The sequence below is a fragment of the Mycetomoellerius zeteki genome, unplaced genomic scaffold (assembly GCF_001594055.1).
Source record: "Mycetomoellerius zeteki isolate Tzet28-1 unplaced genomic scaffold, Tzet1.0 scaffold64, whole genome shotgun sequence".
NCBI classification, from domain to species: domain Eukaryota; kingdom Metazoa; phylum Arthropoda; class Insecta; order Hymenoptera; family Formicidae; genus Mycetomoellerius; species Mycetomoellerius zeteki.
Genome location: NW_017257654.1, coordinates 1657968 through 1685599, shown reverse-complemented (window position 1 = coordinate 1685599; position 27632 = coordinate 1657968). Strand labels below are relative to the sequence as shown.

The 27632-nt window shown below is 36.0% G+C and overlaps 1 protein-coding gene across 1 annotated transcript in view; it reads right to left on the bottom strand.

Moving 5' to 3' along the window:
• GckIII (Germinal centre kinase III) overlaps positions 1–27304 on the bottom strand; it is a 93381-nt gene extending 66077 nt beyond the window's left edge. Inside the window, exons 1-2 of the mRNA XM_018457507.1 lie at positions 27191–27304; positions 12546–12841 (exon numbers count right to left, since the gene is read on the bottom strand). Coding sequence (XP_018313009.1) covers positions 12546–12719 — 174 coding nt within the window. The 5' untranslated portion in view covers positions 12720–12841; positions 27191–27304. The remainder of the gene's footprint in view (positions 1–12545; positions 12842–27190) is intronic.
• Between the last annotated feature and the right edge of the window lie 328 nt (positions 27305–27632).

The window sequence follows — 27632 nt, the reverse complement described above, 5'->3', positions numbered from 1 at the left end:
ATTGCTCGGCTTTTATATATGCTTCGATACATACGCTTCATCGCGCTTAACGGGTCGATACGACCTCCCGTAAATGTGTGCACATGTCATTATCCTAAGAATTTACATCGCCTCGCGTTTTTAAATCTCTTTTTTCTGAAGACAAGCCACGAAGATAAAAGAGAGAGAAAAAAAACTCTAGAAATTATCTAAATGTGGAAAAAACAGTAATCTAGCATGGAATTATTACAATGAGAGAAAAATCATAATTTAACTATAATTTATAGTCATTTATAGTAATTTAACTCTAATTTATAGTCATTTTCAACTATATATTTATAGTTTTAACCATGCACATGTATAGTCGATTGTGCTATTAATAATAGTCACACACATTGCTTGAAAACCTTTAGTTTTGTCTTAAACATATTTTTAGTTATTAATAAATAACAAGTAAATTTATATATAAGAAAATAGTTATATTCACTATAATTGCGATAGCATTTACTAAATAAAAATGTTCATTTTATTTACCATTCATATTTTGATATTGTATTCATTATATTAATATTTAAAATTATTACAAATTAGTACAATCTTTTCATGTTTGAAAAAATTATCGTTATTAACACTAACATTATAGTAATAATAACCATAAAAATTCTAATAATTATTTTACCATGCAATTATAGTCACACATATCAAACAACTTTTCTCTCAGTGTATGTAAGAAAAATTCACGCTACCGCAACAAAAGAATAATTCCTAAGCAGAGATGTAATAAAAAGGGCCGAAAAATTTGCAAGTTTTACGACACGTCGCGACAATCGTACCATCATCTCGGCGCCAGCGATTCAAATGCCATGGTAGTACACCCCACCAACTGACAGCAACAGCAGCCGGGCTGAAAGTGGTTGGTATTAAAGAGCATGGCGGTCGTTCCTTTCAAATGCCGCCTCGACATTTGACGAGGTCAAGACGGTGCGGTGCATGCACTCGCGCGATTCTCCGCGCGGCGGACTCGCTCGAGCAGCAAGCACCCACACGTTCGATACGTTCGAGCCACGCGAGGGGAAGTAACGCGAGTAATTCCAGTACTTTCACAGTGGTATACATGACAAACAACGCGAGTGACAGATAACACGCGTTGCGCGAATTACGGTCGTTGCAGAAGCCCGAGTATAGACTTGCTACTCCGATTGCACGGAATTGAACGTTACCGTAACGGCACTGTCAGCTGTTTGCGATTACTCGTTCTTCGATACGTAACGAGCGGATAATTGCGGAAACAAAGGATTTATATCGCGCGGGCCAAAAGTTTCTACACTGAAAAAAATTGAAAACGAACGAATATGATCAGAAGATTCTAATCATATCAATCAGAATTCTGATTAGCTCAACTAGAATAGATTCAATCAGAAAATTCGGATTTGTCCATTTTCAACCAGAATTCCAATTAATACAACCGAACTTTTTTTTCCAATGTATAATAAAATTCTAGAACGAATTTCGATAAGTTTACGAGAGAAAGTTAATCTGGGTATATCACCTCTTACAAGAAGTATATTTATATACTATTTTTTCTCCAGCTTCAACCTCAAGTTCCTAACCGACTTTTTTATGGAGACACGTTTCAATCTCCATAATAAATATTTCCTCGCTAGTCGGTATCATGATTTATGAGACATGCCACACATCGACAATTTCGAGAAGCAAGATTTACATCTCGGCTTACCATGGCAAGCCTTTGAAATGGCGGAGGTTGCAGTTCCCATGACGCTCGACTGTCTGACAAATAAAACATGAAGCTGACACAAACGTCAGTAAATACTTGATGACATTCGGTCTCGAGCGACGGAATACCGATAGACAGCGGGGTTTATTCGGGGCACCGGAAGCTTGCCAATTCCGCCACTGCCAAGCTTTAGGCGGCGTATTCCCGAAGATCCTTGAATGGAGGTGGCGGCGAAGATGCCAAGATAGGACGAGTAGGTGAGATATTACATTTTTCGTGGTCGTAGTGAAGCAAAACGGAGGCTGCTACGATACACACGTCCGCGTGTATGGAAAGATGCGAGAAGCTGAATGCGCACTGACGTGAAAATGTGAAGTATGGCGGGGGCTTCGACGCCGCAAAGCGTTCTGTTCTCGTTGGGTCTGAAGGTCTTTCCTCGAACAATACGCTAGAGCTGTGGCACATTTTTATAAAACTCGGTCACTTATCGTCTACTCGAAGAAATACCTAGATAGATGTATATCGCGCGACAACGTATATTACGTATTATATATAGCAATGCAAACTCAAATATATATCGTAGTTAAATATACAATAGAACTTGTTATTTCTGTTAATAAAATTTTATATTGCTTGGACATCTGCGCCAGTTATTCACGATATTACAAACGAGATAAAATTGTTGGCAATGAATTTGCGAATAAAATAAAAAGTACGATTAATTTCCCTGAACTGTCGTTGTTTCATCTTGGAGGGAACTTCCGGAACCTTCACGATGATACATCGCCATGGTACACCGCACATTTACATATATTCATGATGATATTTTTTACGTTATCTCTCTCGCACGCGATATCCTTCATCGATCATAAATATTCCGCGGTGGTCGTAATTCTGGATTTATCTATCTATGCATTCTGCCTATCCGTTTGTCTAGTTGAGTGCGAGTCATGCCGCGGTAAAACGTTTCGGACAACCAGCGAAGAAAAGTGGAAAACCGAACGGTCCATTTCGCTGGGAAGATTGACACGTTGAAAATTGCTGCTTAGTAAAACCTCGAGAGGCGAGTGAGTTACCACGAGAAATGGAGCGTCGCGATGTCGAGGCCACCAGAGGCGAAATGCATAGAATGAATATCGACCTTAACGCGCCAAAAAGAAGAGGATAAAAACGTTGAATAAAAACAATCGTGTAATCCAAGCTTCGGTGTCGAATATTATCGTATTACATAAATTGTATGAATCGAACGATTGTTACAAATAGAACATGTAATATTATTAAGAATGTGTTAGTTTTTGCAAAAAGTAATTGGAATTAAAAATTTATACTTCTCTTATATGAAAATGATTGTTAATTCATATAAAACAGATCTATTTAACAATACAATTCCACAATTAAAATGAAGATTTTCTCATTTTATCTTAATTATTTGTTAAAAATATGTCTACTTCTTATCAAAATAATTTCCATCCAAGTTTTAAATCACCGCTAAGTTTTTTGTATTACTTTTAAATACAATATAATCTGTAATTTTTTAATAATTTTTTCATTTTGTTAAAAAATACGTGTAATCGGTGTAATACATCCTTAAGGAGAAACAGTCTTCCAAACACTTGTTATAAGTCATAAGTCTAAAGATCATTGCACTCTGGTAACCGCAGTAATTGGATAATAGAATTCGTTGAGAAATCAATGAACGATAGAAATAGTTCAATTTGGAGCTATGCTCTATCCAAGACAATCGAATAATGCAACAATTCAAGAATGAAAATTAGATTCGGAAATTTCATCTCTTGAAAGTTATAACATTCGACATGGATCTATATCTCTGAAACTTTGATCATTCGGAATTAAATTTCAGAGATAAGGGGTAAATGGATAAAATTAAAACTTGAATACACACAAATCTGAAAATTTCAAATGTTAAATTCATTTGAAAATAAGTTGATCACAAAAGTTACAATTTGCTGTCCTCGTAAAGTATAACTTTCTAAATAATGTAATTATTTTAATAAGATAACGTAATTTTCGTCTATATTTTCAACATACTCGCTGCATCAATTTTGGAAACTGCGGAAGCACAAAATAAGATATTTTTTCGTCGTTGCGAATTTGCGAGATATTTGAAATTTGGTTAGCCATCGGCGATTGCTCTTAAATAGGAAACCCTTGATCCAAGATCGTGGCGGTTATTCGTCACAAAACCGGCTGTCCAAATACTATGCTTCGAGGGCGGGAAAGTTCGAATTTTACGATCAACCTGGGGCGGCGATAGCAGTCCTCGTCGACATCAGGAAACTCGTAACTGGAAGGTACATCGCACCGGTAAGGTCATTACATCGTTACCATTAGGTAGCCTCCCTCCCTCTCGCCGTAGGGCCAGGGTGCAGTGCGGCTTCCTGCCGGTCAACGACGGGAAGTGCACGTAGGGTGCATTAATGGGAGGTAACGTAAGTGTTTAACGGTGTTACTTCTCGCGACGCTGAGACCAGCTAATTAACTGATGCACCGACTTCCTCAAAATGGAACTTCTACGTAAAAATGCGTAAAAAGTAAATTTTATATTAGGCCTGTTCTTTTTGGCTGAATTTTTGCACCAGTTCATCTTTTTTCCTTTTCTCTCCAGGAGGAAAGAAGAGGAAAAAAAATGAACTGGTGCAAAAGTTCAGCCAAAAAGAACAGGCCTCGTAACTCTATTGGAAATTTTTCCTCCTTGACTCCCGTAATATGAAACACATTACCTTAATTCGAAATTCTTTCTTGCGACAGAAAAAGTGGAAAAAAGAGAGACTTGTAGGAAACAAATTTGAAAATACTGAATACGAGTAAATTTTCCAGCTGGTCTTTTTTAAATTAAATTTTTGTAAAATAAATTCCGTATGCGTCAAAGAAATTAAAATATAAGTTTGTATCTCATAATATTACATTTACTCCTGGTTTTTCAATCACATTCTAACGAGGACTTTAAGTGCATTACAAGATGGCAGTTAAGGTGCCTTCGAGTGGGCTGACGGTAGCAACGATAACAACTAGCGACGAAATAAAAAAGAAAAAAAGACTGCAATGTAACGAGATAATATTTTTGTTGTGTAACCGGCTGCGCATGAACAAAAAAAGTACATTGCTCTCTCTTTTGTCGTAAAAATCCCAAATGAGTTTTCGACACGTTTGCCAAAAATTTCTGTCGACTCTCCGACGCCTTGATGTATCTAGTATTCGTTTTCTCTCTCTCTCTCTCTCTATCCAACGAGTATCCAAACTTCGTTCGACTATAACGAAACACGTCCGAGCGAAAAGCTTCGTGTTCGGGCGATGATCGATTGTTCGATGTAATATCGAGTGTATACTATCCGAACGACAAACATATCGGTATGCTCCGTTTTCAACGTGCCAATCTCCGGTTGCATATCCATTCGGTTTTAACAGTTTACTGAATCTCGTGCTGTCACGACGATTCCGCACATAATTTCGCGATATAATGCAATAACACGTATGACATAAGGAAATTTAGTGAAGAGTTTAAATGTGATTTTATAAACTTTTGCTGCGTTAGTTACATCTGTTAGCTAAGACAGCAAAATTTCAGTTTGTAATCGATATGATCATAGGAGACAAGAGTATTTTATTAAAAAAGAACCGATGTAGTAACAACAATAACAAATTCTTTTATTGCAGCAGCAAATACACTTTCAGCAAATCATTAGCAGTAGCGCTGAAAATTTTATTTTCTGTGGAGACACGAGACTCTGAAAGATCTGATTAAATCGGCAATTTAAAAGTTAGGCGAAACTGCAATTTATAAAATCAGAATATTAACGAGACCCCAAAATTAAGCTTTAAAGCTTACCCATGTTATTTGATGTATTTTCCGAATACAAATTTTTCCATTTACATGTACACATGTCAGAAGACGACCAAACAATGACTACAATAGTAATGGGACAATACAGAACAGTAATACGACATATTCATAATATAGCAGTATAGAGAAAAGAATTCGTGTATTTTATGGAGAAAGAGGAGGAGAGAGAGATTTGAGAGCTTTATAGTACATAATAGAAAACGACGGAGGAAAATGCGACGCAGAATGACATGACAGTATCGAAACTTTAGGGTTTATGTCTGTATAAAACCGACAGAAAAGACGGAGAAGCAATTATTTTATGACAGTCATAAAATAATTGCCATGACCCGCGTCGTTCCCTGTTTTATTATCTATACGACAGAGCAAAGTATCATGTCATGAATTAAACTTGATATTCTTATCTCTCGTTATTCAGTGCATGACGTTTATTCGAATTTTTACTCTATTTAATTAACGCGTGTTATGTAAATGTAATAAATCTGTAATTGAGTCGAGATAATACGAACAAAAGTCGACCTAAAACCGTCAAGTACTCGACAAGTGACAGCGCGTAATTAAAAGCGAAGATAATGTGCCGTATACGAACTAATTCGCGAGCTAATTACGCGAATAGCGAACGAGCTCGAAGTCATTCTCGAAATAGTCGACTGGTCGCTACTCTCCCACTGCTGCTGCTGGTAATCACCTTCCATCCCGGAAATGACGATCAATGCCGTAATGACGTCGACGGCGTTTTTCCCATCGGCGCGCTAGCTATTTGCAAAAGCGGCATGGCCGGCCAATTTGTCGAGCATTAATGATGGCGACCGGCGGCGCGTTAAGCGAACACCCGTTTATAATCGCGCTGATTACAGCCGGGTCCATTGATTGTTCGAGCATAACCTTGGCAACGGGCGGGCGAGATGCGGCCACCCGGGGTTTCCCCCCTTTGGGGTAACATCATCCCTCCGGTAAGCATCGGCGAGAGAGTGAATTTTCGGGCCGATGGATCCGTCTCGCTTCACCGACGCGTTAATGGAACGCATCAACGTTTTGCAAACACGCTCCGAATCTTCCTCGACGCGGCATTTCGACACAAAATCGTTAATACAAACGCGGGAATGAATAATTTTGCATAATAATTGGAACGTGTCCAATTCGATAAAAAAAAAATTGCAGGTGTAAAGAATCGATAGCTCGTACAGCACATATATATTCATAAAGATTTAGTCGGAATCTCTGAATATTTATTATGAAAGAAATATTGATATCTAGTGACTATTCATACATCCGCCATAAGGGAATAATAGTTTATTGATCCTTCGTAATAGAATCGTCATATTGGAAAGCGCAATCGAGGTCCCTTCTTTCTTTGCGTCTTAACCGATTGGTTTTTATTGTTATGTAATCGATATTTCTCTCAGTCCTTTCATACAGGATTAAAGGCTACGTTTTTATAATCATAGCTGACATTTTTAATCATAACCATTCTTCGTTGAACTGATAAATTGAGCTCACTAAAATATGAAATTTTTCAGTAAACAATTTTTATGTAATATTATTTTGATAAGTTATAAAAATTCATATTTTTATAATAATATGAAATACATATTATTTTTATAATCCAAAACAAAGCAGCGAAACATTTATGTATGCATTTATATTTAAAATAAAATATAATTTGTACCTGTACATGCGTCGTGCTGGCTCTAATGTATGTTTTTTATTACACACATTATAGATTAATTTCATTTGAACCTGTATCAAGAATTTTTAAATTATCATATTTTTATATTTTATATTATTTTAATTAATATTGAGCCTTTAATTCTTTCTTATTTCATATAAAAATTCAATTTTTACATAAAAAATATCAGAGCAAATCTAGATTATCTTTGAAGTTAGACGTTTTGAAGAGTTATCTTCAAGATAGAATAACTGATTAAGTCTGTAAATCATATTTTTTTAGTCTAGAATCGCGAAGCTTCCGATTTTCTACGTTCATCAAGTATTCCGCGAATTGTTTGATACAATGTATTACACATACGGGGTTTAATTGTATGTCTGAAGAGATCGAAGCCCTTTGCGAAGTTATTTCAAGCCGACAAGGGCCAGAGAAGTCGCACAAAGCGAAGTCTCGCCATGCTTCGAAATCGAATTACGCAGCGGTTGAGAAACGATGGAGAGAGTGAAGGGCGAAAGATAGGTAGGAAGATACAATGAAACAACAAGGGAATCGGCCGACGGGGATTGGAAAGGCCTCTCTCTCTCTCTCTCTCTTCGGGTAAAAACGAGTTATACTTCACTTCACCTTGATATATTTAACTGCCTTTGTCTTTTATCATATAGCGGTGCTTTCACCCCTCGAACGCGTTTAAGGGCTGGTGGAACGTGAGAATCTTGTTTTTTTTTTTCGCCAAAGTTTATTTATATAGCCACTTACTCAATCTTCCAAAGAAAGATCAAATGATTCAACAAAATCACATTGCGATTACATCGCAATAATAATGAAAATAACCTAAGTTATTTTAGCTGCTATACTGAGAGAAAAGTATATTGTATTTGTGACTATAATTGCATGGTAAAATAATTATGGTTAGAAGCATCATTTTTATAGTTATTATTGCTGTAATGTTAGTAATAATGACCTTATATGTAATAATGAATTATATGTATAGTTACAATATTTTATAGTATAATTTACAATATGCAAATATGATTTATATATGTAAAATAACCATACAATTAGTTGAATGAATACATATTATGATCGTTATGATCATAATTCAGTGCTTAGGTTACTATAATTCATATGATAAAAACAATTCTAAATTTACGGTTGTCCTAAAAAATGACTATAAATTGTGTATCTAGTTAAATTATGGTTATTCCAACTATTTTTTTCTCCCAGTGTAGTTGTAATAATGCGAATGTAATAAAGCAGACACAGGAAAATCAACTATTTACTTTATAATAATTTTTATAATAATTTATCATCATATTATACTAATATTTTGTCGTAAATTTTATAAAATTTGTCCCAGATTGTCGCGACAGTATCGACTATAGCGTCACATAATCCAAAACGAAATCTTTCATGAAGGAAATTAAATATTCGAGAAACCCAGACAACGTCTCGTCGACTGATCGTTTTAGACACAAGGAGGTTGACGGACAGGAAGACGAAAGGCTGTGAAGACGATGAACAGTTTAATCTAGTTGTTAATTTATAGCGAATCCTTTAACATGTTCGTTATCAGAATCGAATAGCACAAAGGACTTAATCTCCCTACTTCATTTGCATGCAACCCTCTCGGAGTTGAGTCTCTTGGTTTGAGAAAGGGTGGACCGACAGATGCAATTAACTCATTCGTAGTTGTCTATCCCCCTGTCTACTCAAAAAATAAACTGCCCGCTGAACGGCAAACAGGATGCAGATCGCGCTGTTGAATAATAAACTGCGACCGTAATTCGAAAATAAAATGGTGGAAGCGAGAAATAAGCAGATATTCCAAATGGGAATCGCATATTGTTAGATGTTTATGACTTAATTTTATAAAAATTGTAAAAATAATGTGGCAGAAAATAATAAAATTGATAAAATTTTAATTTTCACAGGATCCCCTAATTAAAACGATAAGAAAAAGAATTGGCAAAAACAGTTCAGTGGAGAGAATTTTTCGTTGGAGAAAAGAATCAACTGTAACTGTACAAGAATATAAATATCGAAAATCAATATCAGCTTTCAAAAAATAGATTTCACGTAACAGGACGAATTCTATCTCTCGTTGGGGCTCACCACGCTTTACCGCTTCTATAAAACAAATTCTGTCACATCGCGTTACATCGTACCGATTCCCGCTACCATATTTCGGAATGTTTCGATATCAACCATTCGCTGAATTCTCAATTTCCAATCTTTCAGTCGAGTGTACCCTGGGAAATTGAAACTGAAATACCTTGCGCCACTTTAACGAGTCGCATGAAATAGAAGATTCGCGGGGAGATTCTAAAATATTAAACTGATATAATCCTCCGTGTGCTACGTCGGATAATACTGTGTGCGGTGGCATTTATATTTAACCACAGCGCAGCGTTTACAATCGAGTTTAAATATTCAGTTTTCAATTTATCACTCCTGACGAATCTTCTGATACAATTGTTTCCAGTTAAAAGGGGATTAATGTCTAATAAAAATTTTTGTTTAACATTATCTGTTTCGTACGTTTTAATACCTTCCCTAATAAGAAAATATTCTTCAAAAAAAACTTTTGGTATTTGTGACTATAATTATATAATCATAGTCACAAATACCAAAAGTTTTTTTTGAAGACTATGGTAAAATGTTATAGTTAGAAATTCCAATCACATATTCTTTTTAGTATATAGAATTATGGATATAATTATTATATTAACATTATTATAGCGCGCGCGCAGTAATAATTATACAAATAAATCTCTTAACCATATTTTATCCTGAAATTACAGTTAGAAATATCCAAAATTTTTCTCTCGATGTACACAGAGAGAAAAATGTTTGGTATTTGTAACTATAATTATATATTACTATAATTATGATTATTACTGCTATAATAATAATAATAATAACAGTAACTATATATAATGTATAGAAATGTATATAATTGGCAACCTAAAATGACTATAATTATAGTTATTATAACCATAAAATAGTTGAAATTATCATAAAAATGATTCAAGTGACTATAATTTTATAGTTATATTTTGGGACAACCATATTTTTTATAACAATTATAATTATAGTCATTTTAGGTTGCCAATTATATACATTTGTTGCTGGAACTATATATATAGTTACTGTTATTATTATTATAGCAGTAATAATCATAATTATAGTAATATATAATTATAGTTACAAATACCAAACATTTTTCTCTCTGTGTATAAAGAATTTTATAAGAAAAAAAAAACGATAAATAAGAAAAGGAATTAACTTGTGCTGTGGCATAAGGAAGATTTTTCAGAAGTAACTATTTTTGACAAAATGAGAAAGATGAATGTCTGCACAGAAAGATGAATGAAACGAGAGGAAATGGAGCGAATGACAAAAGAAAAAATGGGATAAAACTAAATTCGCGACCGCATTTCATAAAATCGTCTGCGATGTCAGCGAAATCGTCGCGTTCCCTCGGAATCGTTTCTGCAACGCGAAAGATAAGATTCACCCTTTGCGCTGTAAACGTGATTTCCCTCTGAGCGGAAAAATTTTCTTTTCTCCGTGTCCTCTCGCCCGACCGAAAGGAGCATCCTGCCGAGCCTTTTCGCTCGGCTGATAAAAATCCTTCTAAATCTTGCCGAAGCCTGCGAAACCCGGTACCCACGAGACGATTCATTCTGAGAAATAGTCCCGTTGGAAGACGGTGAAATTTGCATTTAACGACTCGCGACTCACTGCTCGTGCGCGATCGCGCAAATAATCTCCTAGAAACGCGCCGTTCATAAAGAAGTACTTACCTAATCGAATTGAAAAGCGGACCTGCTTTTTTGCCTTAAACGGATATGTTATCAAACGGTGAGATTTATATTCTTTTTTCTATACGAAATTCAAATAAATTCTAACTTCCTCTCGTTGAAAATTAAAAATGATGGGAGGAAAGGAGGTGATCATGGAATAGGTGGGGGATTATGGAATATTATGATATATTCTACACTCTAAATTTTTAGGAGTGAAATTTCACTCCTAAAGAGTGATAGTTGCGCCAGTCCGATAGGAGTGAAATTTTCACTCTTAGAGAGTGAAGAATCAAATATCCAAATGGGAGTCAATTTTCAATCTATGTGCACGGAAAAAAAAAGTAGTTGTCGTAACTAAAAACTGTATGTGGTAACTAAATGGCAGGTGTAAAATATGGACAGCTAAAATATAGGTATTATAGCTAATGTCTTAGCTGTGATATCTATATTATAGCAGCAAACCATTTTGCTGTAGTTTATAAATTTATAGTTACGGCAGCAAATATATTATAACAAACTAAGATTAGAGCTGCGACAGAGAAAATCTTCTTTTCTGTGTGTGGAGAGAGAGAGTGAATAATTTCATTCTCCGAAGGGAGAGATTGAAATTTCACTTTGATAAATGTTAAGTTTAGCCTCTCTCTCTCTCTCCCTACATCTAATCTAAAAATTATTAGACTCATTCTACGTGTTTTTGCACAAAACGAACGAATATGACAGAAAAAGCTATATTATAGCAGCAAACCATTTTGCTGTAGTTTATAAATTTATAGTTACGGCAGCAAATATATTATAACAAACTAAGATTAGAGCTGCGACAGAGAAAATCTTCTTTTCTGTGTGTGGAGAGAGAGAGTGAATAATTTCATTCTCCGAAGGGAGAGATTGAAATTTCACTTTGATAAATGTTAAGTTTAGCCTCTCTCTCTCTCCCTACATCTAATCTAAAAATTATTAGACTCATTCTACGTGTTTTTGCACAAAACGAACGAATATGACAGAAAAAGCGTCGCTCTGTCTCGCGAAGCGAGATATTAATCATTAAAGTTGACTTTTTAGGTTAGATTAAGAAATTCACTCCTTGCCGGACTGGCCGCAACTATTACTTTTCTTGGAGTGAAATTTCACTCCTAAAAATTTAGAGTACATATTTCCTTTTTTATTTCATAACCGCAATCTTTTTTCCTCTTCAGTTTCTTGTAAATTACATTCATTCTGTATATTCGAAGAACTTCTATCTATAGTATAATTGGTATTATTCTGTGGTTAACAAACTTGTAACAAAAGTAGTTGTCACACATGAATATCTATTGAGCTATTTTAAAATAAAACAAAATAATATTCTATAACCCTCACTCTTCCTCTATCTAAAGTATTCGATACAATACGAATTTCTCTCTTTGTATAATTATGAGATTTTTAATGAGTATTATTTTAATGAGAAAGCTGATGGATGTCGGATATAAAATTTCGATGAAAGTATTTTCCACTTACCGCTCTCGTGTTGAAAGCCTGGTTCACGTTGTTGACGTTGTTATTGATGTGATTGTTGTTGTTAAGGTGATTGCTGGTGGAGTTGGTAGTAGAGTTGTTGTTGCTCGCGTGATGATTCGAGTGATTGCCATTGTTGTGCTTGTTATGCTTGTGCAGCACCATCGCGGCAAACATGTCGAACGTCTATCGCGCACCGTAAGCACGCGAAACGAACAAGATGGTCTTTCAAAAATACGCCGACCTCACTACTCCTCGTTTCGCTGCATGATTCGAATCGTCCACTTCGACTGACCGAGCTAAAATACCGTGCGTTCAATTCGTCGCGACAGTCAACAAATGTGAGATAATCATGCGCCTGATGGATAGAGAGACCTTCAAACTTTTTATGACTCTTGGAGAACAGGAAAATATATTTCCTCGAAATCTATAAGTTTTGCTTGAAAGAGTTTTCTATCTCGATACATCTCGTTTATCTTAAAAGAAATGCATCTGTTTTAGCGAATTCGTAACGTTTTTCGTAACATTTTTCTAAAGATTAATTAATAGGTGCAAAAGGATAGTCTTTCACCAAAATGCGTACAAATTGCAACGGTTGCCGAGAAATAAATTGTGTTTCGACTTCAATACTGAATTGCTTCAAAAAACTCAGCTCGACTTTCAGCTTGATTTTCGTTTGACTCAAACATACACACGAACATAACAGGCGGTTTAGAAAGACTTAATTTCATTCTGACGATTGCGAACCAACACGGTGCACCGTGAAGGTATCACGCGGCTTGCGAATTCCGTAGGAAACCGCGTAGTTACTGGTGTAACCGAAGTGCAATCGAATGAGCGAAAAAGCTTCTCGGACTTTCTCCCGTTAATTTCGTTGGGCGAATCCACCACGTAATGGAAGACAATAGCAAAACCGCAGATGTAGCAGTTGGTGATTGATATCACGAATCGGGATTCGAACGAGACAATGGAGGATTTTCCTCTAATATCGAAGAATATCTGTCTTTGTATGCCAAGTATTCTCTTTCACTCACTTTTCCGATGTACCTGCATTATTCACAACAAACTTACAACACATATGATTTACGAACTTTTCGCACTACACGCGTTTTGTTTGTTTGAAAAGACTGCTTATACTATTTGTGGAATACCAAAAGATAGTATGACCGTAATACGTGAGAATGTAAAGCCAACAGCAATTTTGCGGTCAACAACAGTGACGACGTCAATTAGTAATTAGCGTAAAAATGATTATTTAACCTAGCAGTGTCCTTCGATGACTAATGCATCGCGACGATAACGCGGAGACTTAAGTATAGTTTTTTACATTACCGGAACTGACATAGTGAGTCATCGATCGTGGTTAAATTGTATCACGTTCTTGGATTGTTGTGCGCAATAGATCACTTTTATGCAATCTAATACGATTTCATAAAAAATATATTATAAACTTTTTAATTAATTCTAGAACGTTAATCGTATTTAAATTGGACGTACAAATGAGATTCAGCATTAAGTTGCCTTCACTCATTAATAGGGGGTCTGCCATGCTATAAGCTGGGGATAAGTTTTTAAAAATTTTGTACTTATATCAGTTTGGATCTCCTGATGATTAATATTGTAATAAAAAACGTGATAAATAATTTCGATCTTTAAACAGTTTTACATTATTATATATTTTATTAGTAAATGTTATGAGGAGACACTTATTGGATTATATTCCACATTATTTCAAAATTGAATATGATAGGGTGTTTACTCTTTCTTTTTTTTTAAAGTGATAATTAAGTTATGTATTTGTATTATAAAAGCCTAAATCATAAATATTTTTTCACGAAAATTGAAATGTATAAAAATCTTATATTACGTTAATTAAGAGTAGTCTATTTTTTGAGATACGTAAAATAACAATACTATGTCACTCAGTATCGATAACGGGTTAATTATCGAAAGATTGCGACAAATAAAAAAATCATTTGTTGACAATTAAATCGTAACGGAATCAGAAATGCTTGTTACGTCGAAGGTCAGCCGTTTGAAGGCGCGTTTGAAACGCGAGAACCATCCTCGCAAATAAGAGAAATACTGCACGCGAAGAACGCACCGGCTGCCGGCACCTATCGATTTGTTATAAATAGTCAGGTGCAGCGAACTGCGGCTATTCATCTTCTCTTTCTCTCCCTCCCTTTCTCTCTCTCTCTCTCTCTCTCTCTCTCTCTCCCCTCTCTCTATTTCTCTCTCTTGGCTCCCCCCCCCCACCACCTTTTAACGTGGCAGCTATTCCTCTTTCTCTTTGGTTCGTGTAACGTCGATCGAATCTCCGCAAACCACGATTTTCATTGTAAACATCGTTTACCACACGTTGCATACGAGGGATGTAACCTTCCATTACGTCGATCTAAGGCAACGCAGATAAATTGTTTAAAGTACCGTTTTAGCCCCGTCTCTCTTTCTCTCTATTCTTTAATCTGATATATGATGAGCTCCATCCTTGTCACCTATATTACTATATGTATAACTTTGTCATGACTACATTTACTGCAATTAAATACGTACGTAATCCTTGTTTTCAGATATTTTTTTAATATTTCAGAAATATATTACGCGAGAGTATTACGTTTAAATTTTATTTTCGACTTCCTAAATGGATTATTTACCTAAAATATTCCGACGTATTCATCATCATACCGTAATAAAAAAATATATGATACCAAAAGTTGTTTTACATTTACATTTCAACATATCCTTTTCCTTTTGCTCCCACACTAAACTAGGCATGATTTGAATGTATAACGAGTGATTATAAAAATCTGTAAAAAATTAATTAACTGTAATCACTGCAATTTCTGACGAAACCAATATTGATGAGAGAGAGGAAATATACCAACACTTAGGCATCGTGACAATATATTCAAGCGAAGTGGGCGACGCGTTGGCTGTCAATCCATGTGAATGAGGCTGTCGATATGAACATTTATATGAAGAGTTAATGACGTAAGCGGTATAACTCAGGCGATTGTAACGTCCTACGAGAAGCCATTACAACGAAATATTCTCCTCAGAAGACTCGTTAGATCGTGTACCGTACGTTTTATGTACTGTTAATTGGAATAGTTATTCGAACTCGGTCGAGCTGATTGGTTGATGCAGAATTGGCCGGATGTCTCGTGGCAGGTGGGGCCCCTCGGTCTAACGCACGACGTAACGCGGTTAGCGTTGCTGCAATAATTGCAACCAGAACATCGCCTTGTAATCGAATTGGGTCGCACGTGAATCCCGGTCGCCTCTTGAACTGCAATCACCGTGATATTTGCTTCGCGCTCTTCGTTAAGATCATCAACGCCCGCGATTTCGTGTCGGGAAAACTACACAGAGTGTACGCGATATATCGAGATAAGTTGTTTAACTGGAAAACTGTAGAGAAATTTCTAACGGATAGTCAAAGATACATGCGACTGCTACAATTCTGGAAATTCTGTTACGTAATCAGTGTTGACGTCGTTCAATTCATTGTATTTTTGTCGCCTAGAAACGACCGATCAATTTACTTATGGCTCTCGAATATAAACAGCAAGTGCGGATGTTAATATAATCACAAAATAAATTGTTCCAAATCTCGATAATTAGAAAAGTTTTTAATTATCGATTAAATTGCCTCCACCACGAATCACGGTTAAAAATTCAAACTAGATGCCGTTAATCGATTTGTAGCAAAAGTAATGAGCTAACTGCGTTATTAAAAAGACAAGCTGCAGACTTAATCATTAAAAAGAGGAAGGAAAAAGTAGAGATTATTGGCCGCGATTGAGTGCGTTTTCGTTCGTGCATCAATCGACATTCAATAGTGGTAACTTTTCCAATTAACCGAATTGAAATCGGCTGTAGAAAAAGGGATCAATTAAATTTATTGATACAGTAGTCGCGAACAATCGCCCATAGTAAATGAAACGGGAGAATCAAATATAGATATATTTTTTGTTTCTATTCAATAGACGACATTTCTTGTCTCTATGTATTAAAAAAAATATTGATCATAAGTTGATTGCAAGTATTTCCCGAATATCAAACCGATTGACAGACTTAAAACTTTAGATTTCAGAGCAGAACATCTCTTTTCGTGTTCTAAAAAAAAATGCTGTTTAAAAACTTTATATCGCAATATGGAAACAAGAAATTTTACGTGATTGTAGATTTCCGTCGCGAAAAGAGTTCGTTGGTTGATTCACTTTAGGAAACACCGTTTCGCAGGATTTTCCATTAACTGCATTGCCCTCGAGCAGCGCAGTCCTTATTCGTGACGATAGGACGTCGACGAAGGATTTGGGCGAAGGTCGGTTCCAGTTCGTAAAGCCGAGCGCATAAAGTTTCTGTCGCGTTTGTTGTTTTGCAGAACGAAATCGAGTGAATTTCTTACTCCGGCAACGGCAAGGACAACGGCAGAAACGACGAAAATTCAGACAAATATTTCGGCAAGAAATACTCTCTCAGTTCCGCGACATTACGCTACTCTGCTTTTCGCGTTTGCGTGACTTCCAATTCCACGGGATTTCCATCTCGCTCGATTCGCATTTCATTACCGAAAATGGTACATTTCAACGAACATGATTTCGTTAAGAACTTAAGATTCAATAAATAACTTATTATATTGTAAAATAAAATATTAGATCCGAGAAAGTTCGCCTTTGTAATATCGTACATAGATGAGCGTATAACACTAATAATTTCTTATATGTTTCTTGCTCGCAATACTTTGAGAAAGGAATTCGAAATCGCGTTTTCTTTGAGAGATGTTCCGTCTGGAAGAGTTTAAGCCCAAACAATATTTCGCTTCACATGCAACAAACGATGAGAGCACTCATGTTTGATTTACGATACATTGGACAAGAAGATATTACTACAGTGGTATATCGCATGAAGATATTGAAAACTCGCCGCAGAAACGATTTACGATCACGTCGAGCAAGAAAAGATGAAGCCATCATATCAAAACATCATGGATCAAGCGACTCCATTTTCTTCTTTCCTTCTTCACGCACAGAAAATTCCAATCGGTCGTGTTACACTATAGACTATCCATCTCCTCTGCTATTTGACATCTCAATGCATCAATGTCATTAATTCATCCTTCATTAATTAACAATAATTACGAGTAACGATAGAGAGACAGACTACCTCGCAGGCTACCTCGCAGTAACGATCGTCAGACACGAATGATTTTGCTTGATTGTCCATCTTCGTCGCGTCTTGCAAAAATGAAACAGTTACGGTTGTTTGACGTGTCTCTAGTAGTAGAGATCTTCCAACTGCGCTCGCAGATTTCTAACTGTTTACGAACTGCTCGTTACGCAGATGTTTTCAGACGTCTCGGAGCAGCGGAGCAAAGATTGTTTAATCTCACTGATGCGCTAAATTTTCGACCCAGACGAAAAAAAGACGCAATCCCAGTCGGCGTATATTTTCGACGCAGGATTCGTGTATTCCTGTTCTCTCGCGAAACTCGTATCCCAGCGTTACACGACTGCTTATATAACGCATGTGCACGTGTGTGAGTATACATACGACGCGATGTGAATGTGCATACTCGGGGAGGGCCAATATAGATGTAGAATATATAGTCACGCCGACACGGAACATGTATGTACACGATGTCCAACCTTTATCGAACTTTCGCGGCGCGTGGAATAAAAAGCGCCTAGTCTGAGCGACGGCAACCGGAACAAAGCGCGACGGTCGCCGCCGGCATTACAGAAATTACTAGTTTTATACTACCATATTTTTTTGAGATCTACGGCGGCCGTTACAACGAGTCCGCCTGATAATTGTCGGAAGTGCCAACAAACAATACGTTAAATAAAAAATACGCTAATATCTGCGATAAAAAGTTAAATGTAGTTTCCGCGCGGTTAGCAATTGTACTTGGAAGAAATATGAGCGAAAATCTCTCTATTTTCTGTACGAAATTCTGACTATTAATTGCCTACTAATTGCCCTCATCAGCAATCACTGTGTATCGTATGTGAACTAATATTTGAATACAGAATCTGCTGCTAATTACTTGCCGTTTCGCCTACGTTGCGCGAGAGAATGGACAAGCAAGTAAACGAGAAAGAGAGAAGGAGAGAGAGAGAAAGAGAGATTGAAAGAGAGAATCAGGATCGTCACTTATTAAACGTTTTGAAATTATGTCCCCTAAAGGGTGAAAATATTATTACAAAAAGGAGCAATTATTATAATTGTGATAGCTGTTATTGATATAAGCAAAAAATAGAAAGAAAAATTAAAAAACAATGATATAATATACGGACAATGAGAGCGTTAAAACAGCGCGGGAATTGGTGCGCAATTTATATAATAGTCTAATAATATTCACATAATATATATATTAAAATTGTACAGTGACTGTCGATACCAACTTATTTGGACGTTTCGATTTTTTTCAAACCATCTTCAGCAAATTCGTACATCATTATCATAGATGTATTGACAATAGTTGGAAGTTGTTGAAATTATGTTCTATGTGAGACCGAGGATGAGTGTCTCCCTACTGTCTGGTTAGGAATTGCCCAATTTTTGTCTCTTCGCTGCTTAGTCAAATGACTAACCTCCTTCTCCATAGATCACAAATCAGTAATTCAGAGCGTAGTAAGTCAAATTATAAAAGTTATGATTACAAGACGTAAAAATTTCTCGTTATTAAATTAAGTATAAGATATATAATATAACATATGTTATCCAGATGGAAGTCAGACAAGCAAGAAAAATTAAAACAAAATAGATAATGGAGAGAGAGAGAGAGAGAATTAATAGAGTTTATATTACGTTATTAAGCTCGATTTCAAAAATTGTATCGCGCAGTTTAAAACAGCTGCTGCATCAACTTCTAACATACGGAGAGTTCGGTCTTGAAAGAGTCCATTGTAGCGACATAAATATCGCGTACTCCCGTTCGAAAAAGTAATTTCACTGCTCAGACATGTTCAACATAACCGCGGATAGTATTCTGACAGCCGTCGCGCAGCTACGAGAGCGCATTGTCTCGCGCGTTTGCGACTGTCTGTCGACCGCCGATAGGATTCATGGAAAACTGGCCCATAGAAATCCGTAGTGGCAATGTCAGACTCTCCGGGTATCATCGAGAGAGAGGGAGACACGTACACAAATCGTGGCGAGGGCATATTGTTTGCAACAGACAGATTCATTTAAACTTGTCGTTCGCCGCGGGATACCTATTCGAGCTCTCGGTTCTCCATTAAACGGCACTTAGACGCGAGCTTTTGCACCTGTACATATATTTTTGGTCGCGAAATTCATAACGCCCCGTCATTTTTGGAGCCCCGCCAGTAACCCGTAACACGCGATACACTGAGGCTAACTGTAGATATACCATAAACCATTCGGGGTAAATTTTACTGTGCTAGATAAAATATCGACGCAAACCTTCCGGAGCTGATAGGTTTATTGGACCCACTCAATTATAAATCTCCTTATCAAAAATTTTAAACAATTCATTTCCTTTGTTATATCTGCAAATTTTAATTATTATTATTATTAAAGTATATTTAAATATTTATTATTTTTTAAGAAAGATGTCATTTTTTATTTATTGAAATTAATAGTGTGTTGTGTTGTCTTTTAATTAATATATAAATTAAATAGCTCTTATATAAATCTAGCGCTAGTAATTGTGTTATAGATTTTAAAGCTGTCAACTCTAGAGGGTTATTCGTATTACGAATGAAACGATGCATTGATCCGTATCCAATAATAAATTACTAACGAACAGTCTGCGGAACCCACGTTAAATTAATCGATGGTGTTTTATTCGATGATAGACGTGCATTTCGATTACTTCAATTCCGCGTGTATTTTGCCATCGCCGACTAATGGAAGTCCAGCCGACGTGTATTAATGGACAGAAAATTTTATCATTCAAAGCGATTCGTAATAATAATAGTTAAGATGATAAACGTTCGATAACGAGGAATGGTTATAGAATTTTAATAAAATGTTTCGATCAGTGGTTGAACGCAGCCAGGAGTCATCTAGATTAATTTCGTTAATGGAGTTTGCGGATTAAATCCTGTAGTCGAACGCGATCAATGCTCATTAATCTGCTCGCCAGGCACAGATTGCGATGCAACGTCGAACATAAAACGTATTTTTGAAATGTGTTGATTATATAATTGAGCAACTTGCCTTGCGTGTAATCTCACATTTTCTAGCTCACGATTATGTTTTATATGTAATAATTAAATGATAATAAATATATGATGTTTCGAAAACTCGGAACTCTCTCACCGCATGCTGCAAAATTTTCATTATTGTCACATGCGAATAATATATGCATGACTTTAATAAGGTGTGGTGATGTACATAACTATATGCATTTCACACGTTTATCCGTGGTGACCGTCCAGTCTACTGTCAAATTGCGAGCATGGTGTGTCATGTATATAGGATGCATGAACGTGTCGCACATATCGGAATAGTGAAGCGGAGAGCACATATCGAGACAAATGCACACATCAAAATAGTGTAAACAGAGTGAGTCACTCAATTTGCAAATATAATCTCGCTTCTGCTAACCTAGTATTTGCGGAATATATATATATATATATATTTCAATTAATATCACATCCGAATAACATTCTAAATTATACACAGATTGGAAACGAGATTAATAAAATAGATTGAGGCATTTTACGAAAAGAGACTCTCGATAATTACAGATTTTGCACGTTGTAAGTCTAGCAGGTTGCAATGGATAATTTTGTAAATTTTATTTAATAATTTTAATTAATAATTACGGCGGCAAAAGCGATTGATCTAATTTATGCATTTTCCAGACGATTTAACAACTAATGAGATTGGCAGAAATGACGATCGATAATTTCGTCAGCGGAAATAACCATCTAATCAAATCTAATATGCTGGAGAGTGACGTTCATCTAGCTGTCCGACTGTCAGCTATCCGACCTATCCGCGGAATTCGAAGTATTCGGAAATAGACTCGTCTCCAGCATTTCCCACCTGCCTGAAGCGTCGTCTAAAAATACGACAGAGTACATTTACCGTCAACGAGGGATCGATGACTGGGTATTCCGGCAAATGTGTTCCTCGCAAACAAACGAAATAAAGCTGGTGTTGTACAGCAAGAAGCTGTAACAGTAAATAAGTGATACTACACGATAAACAGAAATAAAAGCGGAAGCTGTTTTGGATGCAATACACATCAAAGTAGAAGTTTTGCTATTCAATATTAAGTAAATTCAATGTTAGGCAAAAGTAGATCTTTTTCGTTCAACAAGGGAGAGAAACAACATCCTGCATGTCAACGGTATCTTGATTTTGCCCACTTGTGCTGCCGCATAAAGTTTCTCCGATAGCACAATTAATCAACAACGGTAAACTCAAGCTGTATGAGTTATATGATTAATAAAGGTTTCAGAGTTGTGAAGCGATATCTAGAAAATTCGCGTTAATTCCAAAAGCTGAGGATACGGAATTGTGTTCTCGTACAATTTATTTTTTATTTCGAAAGACTGAAAGATCAATTATTAGATCATTCTTCATTAGGAACGACCAGTGGCCCGCGACGACCTATAACAGTCAATACTCTATTTCCTATTTGCGCGAGAACGCGCCGTTAGAGTGAGAGGAACAGATGTGGGGTCAATGAGCTTTGAAGAAAAATGGGAAATTGAGAGCTACAGCTTGGCAGGAGAAATTTTTGAAAATAGCTCTCGAGTCAATTTCCAGGTAGTTGCCTGCGCCGCCCGATATAACCTAATGGCTCGCGTGCTCCTAATAGGTAAAGAAACTCCACGCACGAAAAGCAGCGATCGAAACTACCCTGCCACTTGCATGGCTCGCATACGCACGCACGCATGCATTTACGAAAAATCAGATTTTGCAGAATTACCACGATTACGTCGAAGATGCACAGTTATTACGTGAATCATGTGAAAATTTTATAGTTCAGAGCATGACAAGTTCACGGTAACATTTTCAAAGTTTTTGTGACTATAATTACATGGTAAAATTATTATGATTATGGCCTCCGTTTTTATAGTTATTGCTACAATATTTTAGTAAAAAGAAATATATATATAATTATATTTATAATTCTATATATATATATATATAAAAAGAATATATAGACTGTCTTAGGAAATGACTAGATATAAAATGATAGTCTTTTGTATAGAACTATATTAATTATTATTAACATTATAGAGTAATAACTATAAAAATAGATCTCTTAACCATAATTATTTTACAATTATTGTCACAAATAAAAAAAACATTTTTCCGGTGTATAATTTCAATTGATTGTCGCGCAAATTCGTTCGTATAAATACAAAAACTCTGTGAAACAAGATTCTTTTATCTGGCACGTGCAGTGCCTTATCGCTCAAATTTGAGGTCATTAAATTAGGAAACGAAGATTAAATTCCAATCTCATCTGAGTCTAGATTCCACGTCGATAGTATGGCCCACATATACATAGTGTGCGAAGTGATTTGAAAGTAAATTGTGTAATTAATTTTTTAAAATCTGTGATAACTTGCGGAATTTGCTGAAAAATACAAACCCGTCCTACTGAGCGAATATTCAAATGTCAGTAATACAACCAGTTTCGTGATACTCTTCCGCGACGAAATTAATGTCGCACTATCCACCTATTAACGTTAGTTGTCCAACAGGTAAATTATACGCGATAACCGCACGACGATTTTATACTGCCGGATAATTTACACTCTCATAAAGTAGTTCACGATATATTAGATATAGAAATATATTGAACAGGTATTTGTAGAATAGTATTTATTTTTTATCTGAGATAAAAATATAAACTTAAAACGCGAAGATAAATTGGATCCACGATCAAACTGGTCACGAAATGACCGACAGCAACATGTTTTTCCAGTATTTCTTTTACATTAATATCTAGGTTTTCTTAATATATTTTTCTTGGTTATATTAAGTTGATTATCAATATCTAAGTTCTTTTAACCCCCTTAAATACTTGACGGGAGCAACGCATTAATATACTCAATTCGATTGTTTATAACTTCCACAAAAATAAACATACTGTAAAAACTTTTTTTTAATGGAAACGCCAGGCACTAAGAAACAACGGTACCAAGCAAACCCTGGTAGAAATTTCATGCATTTTTTAAGCAGTTACTAAACAGTCATACCAACTTCTGTCTAGTATCTGAGAAGGAAAACTACTTAGGATTCCAATCAGAATGTAACGTTTTGTTTGCAGTTACTGTTACAAAAGTTGTGTAAAATCTGAATCCATTTACTGAATAGAAACACAACAAATAATGGATATTAAATTTATTAATAAGCAACTGCTCATGAACAAAATAAAACTCTATCAAGTTCTTGTCCATTTTCTCAGTATTGGCACAACTAATGAGAATACAGTAATATTAAATAGTAACTGGATAGAGTCTAGGAAAACTACATACATTTCTACCAGGGAAAGGTATGTATCTTTATTAATAAAAAAAACAATGGAAAAAGCATTGGAAAAGCAGCATTGGATAAAGCCGAATATGCTGTATCGAAAAGGCGATTAAGAGTTAAAATATACTCTTCTTGTTACATTAAGTTAATTTTTTGGAGATATAAAAATATTCTAATCGTGAAATCGTGAGAATAAAAAAAAGTAGCCGACAATCAAAGGGGCTTTTATTTCCACCTGGTAAGAGATGACACTCACGTTAAAAGCTTGGTAGTAAAACTGCCACGTACTATTTCTCCAGGATGTTTTTTCTAGGATGTTTTTTTTTCTAGAAGGTATCACGGAAACGTCGAGTCTCCTGGTGATACTTCTTTTGCTTCCGCACGGTCATGCGTTTCTACTTCGTTCGAGGAAAACGCCAGACGTCCCTGCGAGAGATCCCCAACCCTATAACGCTCCGGCGCGAGTATTATCAAAGTTCTTCCCCATAGACACCGTAAATCTTTGTGGGTGGAAGAAAAGGCGTTCCCCGTGGTCGGAGAACCGGCACGACGAGACAAAGGAAACGCCGCGCTTAAGCCACTTTATCCGAACTTGTCAGGTTAGCTTGTAACCGGCCTGCCCACTTTCAGACACCGCGGCGCATCGTGTCTGCCTGAAAATTCAATTTGCAAAACGGTATCGCGCAATTTCCTACGTAATTCACTCGCTGCGCCACTCGTCTGATACTGCCGCTTCATCCCGTTATCCCTATCCGCGTCATATGTTTATGAGAATATCGGTAACATCGTTATTAAAATGCGTGACAATATAATTACGCATACAGCTTAAGGCTTTTCTCTCGAATAAGTTAATAATTTTGTAATAAATACGAGTATTATAGAGAGAGAGAGAGAGAGAGAGAGAGATCAAAGGCAAGTTTATTAGGATAGAGTGAAGGTGTGCTTCGATTTTCTGAACAAAACCAAAACTGAAATAAAATATTGATTGTATGCTCGATTGTTTCACAGAGGACACGCAGCATAAACAAATTTAAATCCAGTACAAGAAATAAACTAATACAAAAATTAAACTTATAGAAGAGTTTCAATAAAATTACAAAGAACATCAAGAGTAGAATACAGGCGGGTAAACAAATAATCGAAGTTTGTTAAGACAAATAGTATTTATAATTTAATTTCATTGAATTATTAATACTATAATGTAAATATATGTATTATAATGGAGTATTTGTCTTATTTTTCAGATCGAATATTTAGGATCAAAGTAGCGGTACGGATATAATATTAGCATCTTTAACGTCGACCGTGACAATGGAATCTACGGAGATTCCAGCAAATTTCATCGAATTTCACAGACGAAAGTCTTCGGATCGGATCTCGCTCGAGGAAGTCGTTCCAATACGAACGGAGATATCTCTGCCAGGAGGAGATGCGCTCAAAGTGAGGAACGGTTACGTCACGCGACGCCCATCTCAACAAGTCGCGGAAATCGGTACCGATATAGTTAGATATCCCCTCGTTCCATTACGTGTTACCCTCACGGTATCTTATAAGACACGAAACGATTCCTAACGTTATCGTGCGGGATCCGTTCGATGATCCCTAACACAAGAATGATGGCCGTGAATTCATTTTTTCTTGCTGAATCGAGCAACAAATAGTGGAAACCTTCGTGCAATTAAAGTTCAAAGATTTTATCAGAGAAAACAGTCAAAGTCGTGTTTTCTATAATTATTTTCTACACGGAAAGAATGGTTTTGCTAAATTTAGTTAGATACAGACCTGAAAATAATTTTGTTAGATTATCAAATAATGTAAAACCGCTTAAATCGAAACGATTTAATTGAATTTAATGAAATAATCTTGTTCTTTTTTATTAATTCTAAGGCGCTATATCTTCATAAAGACTCGTTTCGAGCTTGATCAACAGGAAATGCGTTAGCGCAAAAAGTTCTATATTTTTGCGAAGAAGGACAAGTTTCTGTTTAGTCTTAGTCATCGGAAAAGTGATCGCACATGCTGTGATTTTTCGCGTTTGAACCGTTGCATGATCGGTCGAGGGTGAACCAGCATAATGAAGAAACTCCCATCTACGACTAACCATAACTCGCAATGTCACGTTCGCGTATCAACGTAAGGATGACTCATACTGTAATGTATTTGCATAATAAAAATCAGTAGGTATAAAATGAACAATATGTATATATGAATTGTTAACCTCCATCCATCAGGCGCAAGAGGATTCAAATAAAAAATTATAAATGTATCGGATGAGCCGGAAGATAAATAAATGATTTTCATCAAACATTATCATTTTAATAAATGTTCAAATATCGATATATTAATATCGATTTTTTACGCACACAGTAAAAAAATTTGTGTATTTGTGTTGAAAACGGTCCACTCACGTTTGTGTTAAATTTTTTAACATATTCGAATGTTAATTCAACATAACGTGATTATGTTATTTAAAGATTTTTTATGAAATTGATATTCAATGATTTCTTAGTTTCAAAATGACACAATTTATGAGTAAGTGAATAAGTAACATAAAAATAATGTTTTAAAACGTAAATTCTAAGACAAATGAGTGAAATATGTGTTAATTTAACATATCATAAATATTAATTTCCTGAAAAAAAAAAAAAATGTTCCCACGGTTAGTTTACAAACTGTGTCGATGTTATCTTTTTTTCTATTTATTCTTTTACATAAGATTTGTGTTACCTTCTAACATATTGATCTTGTGTAAAATTAACTCAAAAATTTGAGTGGACCGTTTGGGACATGCGATTTATGTTAAATTCAACACATTTTTTCCAACTGTGCATATTTCATAATATTCTCCTATTTTTTTCTCTCAAGCTCGTATTTCAAGAAAACTCTTTGTCATCCATACCAAATGATAATAAATATTGAAATTATATATTCAATCAATTACAAGCATAACAAGAAAGCTTCGCTCTTTGTCATCAATATAAAATTATGATAAATATTGAAATTATGTATTCATTGAATCGCCAGCGTAATATTATGTATAAATAACATTAAGTATTATTAAAGATTTTTCTAATGGTTTATATTTGGGGATCAATATTTCCCGGCACACCCTTTCGAGTAGATAAAACCAATTAAATTAAATCACGAGCACGGTACATTCCAATTACCTCTCACGTCCTTTTTGTCGCTCGCGTGTTATTACGCACCCCTTCGATCGGGAGCAGCAGGTGCCTCTCACACGGCTTGCAGGGATAGCAGCAACGATACAATGTAGGTGTCGCGTGCAGGGTGGTCGCGCATCAACTGAGAGCTTTCCTCTTTCAGGGAGACTGAATCCACAAGAAACGACAACGGCGGCGCCGCGACGCAACCCCTCAGCGGCCAGCCAACCATCCGGCCAGCCGCCCCTAGTCGCCGCCGTCACCACCCCCGAATGCATCCCCACTGTCGGCGATTATCGAGAGAGGGGATACGTGTATCGCCACGCGGCTGACAAACTGGTGGGGGTGTCTGCTGGTGGAATTACTTTGTTCGGCAAAAAAACATCCCCCCTTTTTCTCTCTTTTGCTCTGTCCATCCCTTCTCATTCGGAAGGACGGAAAATTGTGA